General features: G+C 45.7%; 1 protein-coding gene across 10 annotated transcripts in view; it reads right to left on the bottom strand.

The window, feature by feature from the left end:
• Positions 1–6,892, bottom strand: part of CD44 (CD44 molecule (Indian blood group)) — a 92,299-nt gene extending 85,407 nt beyond the window's left edge. For 6 of the 10 annotated variants that reach the window (XM_006014653.2, XM_014516891.2, XM_025209783.1 and 3 more), the window contains exon 1: positions 6,669–6,892. In XM_006014653.2, the coding sequence (XP_006014715.1) occupies positions 6,669–6,735 (67 nt within the window). In that variant the 5' untranslated portion in view covers positions 6,736–6,892. The remainder of the gene's footprint in view (positions 1–6,668) is intronic. The other 4 variants (XM_025211642.1, XM_006014652.2, XM_025212600.1 and 1 more) reach the window with 1 other exon arrangement.
• Positions 6,893–8,709: the final 1,817 nt, after the last annotated feature.

Here is an 8,709-nt window from a genome sequence, read left to right on the forward strand (position 1 = left end):
TTATATAGCACAACCAGAGACCTAACTGGAAAAACATCAAAACCAGATCTTCATCTAAGAGAGAGTTCTATTACCTTGTTAATGGGACACAGAGTTAAAAAAAATCAAGACTTCATTAGAAAAAAAATGAGTCATGGTCTACATCAGCCAACACTGAAATAAGCTGGAATTTCCATCTGACAGAGAAGATTCTCTTAGAAACCCCCCAGTCTGCCTCATGTGCCACTTGTTGCTACACAGATTCATTCAGACATGGAACTGCTTTAGAGCACTGGGTGGGATCAGTTCCAGCAGCAGAAGGGAAAATCTCAGCCAACTGCTACTGATAGAGCTGAAACCAACTGTGATTTGCAGGCTGAGCACTCAGAATTGTCAATTTCTTCTGTGCCATCAGTATTGCATCCATTGCTCCAAGCCTTGCTTTGAAATGATTACTGCTTCTCTAGGTGTGACAGGCAACTGTATTTTAATAGTCCAGTGAACTGCTGGAGCTATGTGAGAAATGACTATAGCAACCCCATCCCCTACCCCACTGATGGTTTGGTGATGCCAACTTCCAGTAATCCTTAGAGAATGATCTGCAATAACCAGATTTATTGTGGAGAAAGGAGAGTCTTGTGACCAAGGCATCAAATCTGTAAAGAGGAGACCTAAATTATCCTTTGTACTGCTATACTATGTACCACGGCTACATTTAAAACAGAGCTACAGAGGAATCACTCCAGATACTCTGTCCAACTCCATTAATTAGTCAACTCTCTTGCTGACTTTCACATTGAAGTTTAAACTTCAGATCTAAGAAATGAATTTAGGGCTGAAAATTGAAAACATATTTGATTAAAGCTGGTTGGACATTCTTGTGTACTGAAATGTGTTAGGAAACTTGGAATGCTTATGTCTGATCCAGTTTGCAGACACGCAGTGTTGATCTTTGAAAGTTATTTGCTATGGCCATCATTAAATTAACTGTATAAATAAAGTGGCTGGTTGATGGTAGATTACAATGAAGAACACCACTAAATTTTTATGCTGCATTTGGACCTTGGCATTGATTTCTAGGACCAGTGTCTGAGTGTTTTTTTCTTAACGTAGGAAAAACTATTGAAGGTGGCAGTGCTTGTTCCAGAATAATCTTCTCTGCGAAATTACAGTTCACAGCAAGCATTTATACAACTTCATTTATGGTGCTGAATAAAGTAATTTAAAGGAAGTTTTGATGGAATATCTTGCCTAGTGTTTCAGATCTGATTGCAGCTTTTAGAAAACTACCATTTCACTGTGAATTTTTTAAAGTATAAGGTTTAGATTTACTTTTCCCAATCCTGACTGCATTTTCAGATGGGCTTTCATTAACAAAAGACCATAAACAGTGAACAAAAGGAACATATGAGATTTTCTGATAGGGTATTTCCATTTACAGTTACTCTATTCCTGTTAGTCAATTTTTCTGTTAATGGACAAAACCATAAAGCCACATCTGTCAAATTCATGGGCTCAGTTGATGATTTTTCAGTCCTCATTTCCCCATCTCTATTAAGTCTACACATTTCTTTTATGTCTCCTTCTGGATATCCTACCACCATATCATACTCAGCACATTTAGAACTAAGTGTACTATCTTTTTATCTATACTCACTTGTCTCTGGAAAAAACACTGCAACTTGTTCCTGGCTTGACTGTTGCCTTAATCTGTTAGTCTTCTGCACATTATTAAATCCTAGCAACATGTTTTCTATGATGAACCAAAATTCCCCCCTCTTTTCTCTTCTTACTGATTACTATATAGGCTACCTATAACTTAACTTGATTACTGCTACAATTCATCTTATTCATTCTCCTAGTGCAGGAGTTTTCAACCTTTTTAAATAAGTGTAGCCCCAGTGGCTGGTCATGGAGCCGAGGGGGAAGGGGGGAAGAGGAGGTTGTGGCGCATGGCTGGATGTGGAATGAGGCGAGGGTAGCACATGGCCAGATGTGGAGCAGTGGTGTGGGGTGGTGGATGGTGGTGGCAGCTGCCGCCATGTGCAAGCTTCTCCACCACACCACCCTTGTCTGACCGCCCAAGCAGCACCGGAGCAGCCCATATGGGGCGCCACTGCCCTCACCCTGGCCCTGCTCCTGGGAGGCGGTGGCGTGGGGTGGTGTGTGGCAGTGCTCCATCCCTGCCTGCCCATACATACCCGCTAGGGCAGGGGTTGGCAACCCCCAGCATGCGTGCCGAGCATGGTATGCGAGGCCATTTTGCTCAGCATGCCACCACCAGCCTGGGCTCTAGGCAATTGCTGCCAGGCAGGAGCTCAGGCTGCTCCCAGCAGGTAGCTGGGAGGCTGCAAGCCCTGCTGCAAGTAGCTCAGGCATCATGGCTGGCAGCAGCTACCCCAGAGCCTGGGCCAGGTGCAGCCAGGAGGCTGCAACCAGCTGCTGCCTCCTCGCCCCAGCCCCAGCCCTGATGGGTGCAGTGCTGGCACCTGCTGCATTCCCAGAACCCAGGGCCAGGAGACAGCCAGGGCCAGGGCAGGGAGGCAGCAGCTGTTTGCACCCTCCCAGCTGCAGCCGCCCCAGGTTCTGGGTAGCTGCTGATAGCCACAGAGCCCGGGCTGCTTGCAGCAGGGCTTGCATCCTCCCAGCTGCCTCCCAGTGACCCCAGACCCAACCCCAGGCTCCAGGGAGGTAGCAGGTGCCGGCAATGCTCCCCACCATGCTGTCCTCCCCTGTCACCTCTGCAGAGCAGTGTGTGGAACCCGGCGTGGCAGCGCACAGCGGGGAGGCATACGAAAACTGCCTGCAGCGCCAAGCTGCCACTGCCCTGGCCACACTTCCCCATGGTGCACAGGGGTAGCACAGGCAGCAGCGCAGGGTTGTGCCCCTCACTGCTGCCCCCACCTGCAGGGGAAGTGTGGCCAACAAATACACAAGATCAAAGGTAGTCTCAGAAGTTTTATTTATTGTCACCAGGTTTACAATTTTTAGAAAATCTGGTATTTACCAAAAAAAAGGCAACATTTATGACAATTAACTGTACTAAAATCCACTGTGGCACTGCAAAGGTCATTTATTTTTCCTGCTGTTCTGAGATAAGCTTTTCTAGTTCTTCTGCCTCTCTGCTGGCTTCCTCTGTTCTCCCACATAACTACATTTCAGGCCTTTTCTCCCATCCAGAGCTCTCCAATCTCCGCACTGTCTATACCTCTTCCCTTGTAGTCTTTTCTACAATACCACCTGGTACTCTTATAAGTTTCACCCCCACCTTCCTTTTGACGCTTCCATTTTTTCCAGTTGCCTTCCATGCTGTCCTTTACACTGGAAAACAGCTGTGCAATTATCCATTAACAATAGGAAGAAACTTCCCCTTCCTCCTTCAAGATGGACTGAAAACCCAGCTGTTCCACACAGCATGCTAGCCCTAGTGATTTTCTATAGTTAAATGCTCTCACACTTCTCCACACTCTGTTGTTCCCTCTGGTCTATAAACTTTTCAGGACAAGGTATCTGATCATTGTTTAGCACCCTCTCACTATTGTAGAAGCTGCTGTGGATTTGTAGTGCTAGAATAATAGCAAAAGTGTTACTACTTCTAGCCTTGGCACTTAAAAACACTGGAACAGTCCCCTACCGAGGATACTATTTTGACACTTCATTTAGGCTTAGCTAACTTGGTCAGTTCCCTCCTAATAATGTTTAAAGGGCTTTTGGCCCTTTCTAGAATGCCATTTTCACCTCCTCTTTGAGCCCCTTTTCCACTCCTACCATATGCTGCCATAGCATTGTGGTAACCGACTTCCTTTCTCGTGCTCGTGACAAGGTATTTAGTAGAATTCACAGATTTGTTAGCATCTGACACAGCCGCACCATGAGCATTTCTGCTATGACCTCTAGGCTTTCAGCCACCCACCCCAGTGTCCACAATACCAAAGCTGGGTGTGAGACCTGCCATCACCACCAGATCAACAACAGCCTCCCTCCAGACTACTGTGTCATCACAAGCCAAGGCTCGCCAGCTTGGTAGGAACAGCTCAACAGCAGTTTTGAACCCTTCCCATTAAATAATGCCAGCCCAACTTTATTAAAATGGTTTTACTTCAAACCTTTGGGAGAAGAGCCAGTATACATAGTGTAACATCCTTATGAAAATAAACTAGCACAAAAGGCTTGTTCACATTGTTTTCTGTAAGTTTGTATAAAAGATACAACAGACAGAACACAATCCCTTTCTCTTCAGTTCATAGGTAGCATGTCATCCCCATCTTTTCATTTCAGCCTGGGCTACCACTGTGGCCAGCACTTCTATGTGGATGGGCACTCTCTTTTCCCTCAACGGCATTCACAGGCTTCCATTTTCATCCCTTCAGTTCCCTTGAAATCTCCTTCACTGATGCCTTCATAGATCCCCCTAACTTACTGCATTAAATTCTGTCATCACTTCTACGTTACCCAACTACAGCCAAAAACGTAAAGGTAATAGCGTTATATGGGCACAATGGGAGTGGCAGTTCATGCCACAGAATCCCAAACTGTGACGCCCACATCCTTTCCTCCTAGTTCTGGAAACTGGATCAAGTGTAAGCCAGCTAGCTAAGGGCACAGCTAAAGTCATACCCAGCTCAGATCTCAGTAGCAGTCTAGCGACAGCAGGCTCACAGACCCTGCTTCTCAGCAGGTGTCACTCATGACTCTCACCTTTCCTTCAGCCATGTCATTTAGAGCATTTCCATGGCTTCTCCAGCATATATACTTCTAACTGGATTCTAATTCTGCTCCAAGGTCAATCAGCCCCCTGATTAATAGTTTCCCAACTGAATGGCTGAACCCTCTGTAACTTGCATCTGAGACCTTCAGAACAAACTGGAGTGTCCCAGGTGAGTCTAAACCAATATTCCCAGGAGGAATCATTCCAAACATTTGAAGAATTAAAAAAAAAAATCAGGACAAGAACTGAATTTTGTGCTTCGGGCGCATCCCTTTAAATCAAGCTCCAAGTGTAATTTCCAGTACCTTGTGATGCACTGTGAAAAAGGACACTTAAAATATCAACTGTAGTTGTGAAGTCTGTAGTGGCTACCGAGTCAGTCTGGAATGCGTTGCATATAAGCTAAAATATATCACAGCTATAATTTAATACCTTGCTAACCCTAAAAAGAAAATTCTCTGTGGGGCATATGTTAAGCTTGATATGTTTTTGTGTTAACTATACCAAGGACTAGATTTTTTTTCCTTACATCTCTTACTGTAAAAATATTAGCCTTAGAGTAACTTCAAACAGTGACTATTTATGGCACTCCTGTTTATGGCAGTTCATAAAAGGAAAAATGAATTGAGCAAGTGATAACAAACTCTGACTGAACAAGTGTATGCTATATAAACATTAAGCAAGGTTCTAGCCACACCTCAGATATACCTTACAAGTGTGTAGCTCCTCCCTGAATATACATGCATTGTCCAGGTATCTAACTGCAGCATGAAGCTTACGTTTAGTATCATGGGAAGAATATTTCAGACTGTAATACAACGTGCCTTTTCCCAAAATCAGGGATGAGTCTGGAACTGTTCGATCTGACACACCCATTCATAGATCTTGCGCCATAGGAGCCATTCTAACACTTACTTATTGAAATAAGCAAGAGGTTCGATATAAAAAAAAAGAAAAAAACTGCGTCGACAACGTCTATAAAAATATGTGTTTTGATAGATTCCTAGGAACTGGTTAATGGAAAAAGGTAGAAGAATAATTGATTCTCTGCCAAAGCACCTCAAGGCAGTTTCTATTACTATGGGACTCTATTAAAGGCATAGCAATTTCCCCCAAACACTGTTGTGCCTGCACCACATAAAAAATTAAGAGCATTTTGTCATTATGGGCATGTGATTTTTATTTTATCATATGTGATGTGCTTTCATTTGTGAAAACAAGGGATTTATTCCCATATTTTCAGGCAGACATCAGAACTATAGAAAGCTGACACTGAAACAACTGAATTGCCCAGCTCCATCAAACGTCGTTGTTTGCTTGAAAATCTTACCAATTAAGCCCAAAATAAAAAGAGAAAAAAGAAAAAGGAAAAAAAGCCCGCCAAAAACCTGAAAGCAACCCCCCCAAATCTTTTAAATATAGTTTAGAAACATGGAGCGTTACTATAAAAACCTCTCCACATTTCATCATAGAAGTTGAATTTCCTGCCTACCCTAGCTTTTGCATTAAAATCCAGTATGTAATAGCCTTAGTTCAGCTTGTGTGATCCTAAGAATACAGCTATTGTATGCCAAGAGGGGTTCCCCCCCACCTCCTATAAACTGTCGGTTTTTGCAAGAATGGTAGAGCAATGTACATACATAATGGTAGTTTCTATTGTTGAATTTGAACAGCTCTGCTAAAGATCAATTCCTTATCATACTTGTTAGTTTAAACTTTGAGTAACAGTTTAGTTCTCAAAGTACTTTTAGCAGCTGTACGTTACCAAATACTGGTTAGCTTTTAAGTAAAAAGAAAAACAGCACAGGTTGCATTTCTGTCTCAGTTTCACCGGAGAATAACTTAAAAACAATAAAACTTGATTCAAAGAGACATGCTCATGTGGCAAAGAGGCTGCTAACTAGCTGGCTGGATGGTTGCCGCTGTCCGAAGCAGAAAACTTAATAGCAAATGTTAGCATTTTCATTCATACAGTACTTACGTGTCTGTGCTTCACAAAGCTTCAGAAAACATAATCCAAAAGTTGCCCACAACAAGAACTTGACCATTGTTTCCTCAGAGTTACTTTTGCAAAAAACTCGACAGATCCTTGCAAGCTGCACAAAGACAAAAAGCCCTAACTCTTGTTGAGCCTGCAGTCAATGACTCTGAAGTTTGCTGCAGTTTTTATTCCAAAGAATTGAAGTCGTGACATAACAGGGAGGGGGAGCTGAAAGTCACACCCATGCTGCACAAAAAAGAAAAAGTGACTGAGCAAAGGGGAGGCTACTACTTCTGAGTAAGCAGCAATAGCTGACTTCTAGAGGCACTAAATCACTTTTACTCAGAGCACTACAAGTAAAAGTCAGCTTAGTGCTTTTCTGGTAGAAATTTTTTGCAATCTTTCTTGAATCAGCTCAGAAAGGAACTGTGTTATCAGCTTCCACTTCCACAGCCTATATTAAAAATAAGAAAATAAAAACATATCTGTGTTACCAAAACCCATCAAAATGTCTACAACTCTCTGAATATTTCTAAATAACACTTTTTTCTTTCCCCCAGCTCTCATTTCATCACTGATGAAAAAACACTAATCTCTCATATCCATGTGGGGCACAGGTCATGGGTTTTCTTCACACTAGGTACATCTACATATACTAGTAACGTGCAGCAATAAACTCCAGTGCATAGGGTGCCAGAATTTATTGCTCCAGGGTGCCACATCTTCACGTGCACCCAAGACTGCAGCACGCTGAGCTGGGTCAAAGCAGCTCCGGCTGGCAGGGGGGTCAGCCTGCCAGTCCAGGGCTGCTCTGACCCAGCTCAGCACACTGCAGAGAGGCTGTCTGGGGCATGAGGGTGCTCCAGTGAAGAGCTAGTTGGCAGGCAGCCCCTGCACTGAAGCACCCTCATGCCCCAGCCAACCGCAACAGCATCTACACTTGTGTTGCTGCGGAGTAAAAACTCTGCTGTAGGTTAGTACTTGTGTTTGCAAGTACTAACCTGAGGTGGAGTTAATTAGTTTACTCCATCCTAATAGCACTGCATGTGTAGAGGCTGAGGCATTTACTGAGCAGTTAATTAGGCAACTCCGCAGTAAATGTCTTGGGTAGACATGCCCACTGATCCCTTTATATGGCTAGGGAGTTCAAAAAGCTGGAGCCTGAACTGATTCAACCTTTATGGGTTAGTCTAACCTGGCTAGGCTGAACGGGCTTGTAACTGCACAGACATGTGGGCACATGCCTGCAGTTGCTCAGGCCAGGAGCTGGGGGTGCTAGAGCCCACCCTTGACTGCAGGGAAGCTGTGCTGGGGGGGCATGGCCAGTCCTGGCTGAACTGGCCAGAGAGGGGTTTAAATCCCCCCTCCCTGTCCCACTAGCAGGGACCTGATCCAGGTCTTCCGCCCCCTCCCCACTTTCGCTGCTGCAGCCACGAGCCAGCATGGCCCCTGAGGAGGGGGGAGGGTATTTCCCTCTCCCCCCACTGCACCCAGGGGACCACGACCACAGCCAGGTCTGCCTGCCCCTGCCGCTACCAAGCAGCAGAATATGCCCCCTCCTGTCCCTTCTGCCAGATGCCAGAGGGAATAACCCTGGTCCCTGCCCCCCCACCCCCTGCACCCAAGGGGCCCTGCCAGCCAGTGTCAGGTGGGGGCTGGCTTGGGAGCAGGCTTCCCAAGCCAGCTCTGAGGTGGCGGCAGGGCCCGAGCCCAGCAGCCACCACTGCCACCCCTTGGCCCTGTGCAGCACCTGGGGCTGCAGCCTGACAAGCAACTGAGGGCTGGCTGGGGCAGTGGGGCTGTTCTGCCCCCCTTGGCTCCAGCTGCCACTGCCATGGCCACACCATGCTGTGCTGGCTGGGGGAGGGTGGGAAGCTTCTGCCCCATGCATGGAGCTCCAGCTCCAGCTCCCGGACGCCTTGGAAGGTGCTGGGGTGAGAGGCTTCAGTCCAGGGGGCTGTTGCCAGAGCTCCATGTGTGTGGCATAAGCCATGGTGCTGAAGCTTCTCCCTCCCCCCGCACTGCCTCCCAGAGCAGCAGG

This window comes from Alligator sinensis, unplaced genomic scaffold (genome assembly GCF_000455745.1).
Source record: "Alligator sinensis unplaced genomic scaffold, ASM45574v1 scaffold442_1, whole genome shotgun sequence".
NCBI lineage: Eukaryota > Metazoa > Chordata > Crocodylia > Alligatoridae > Alligator > Alligator sinensis.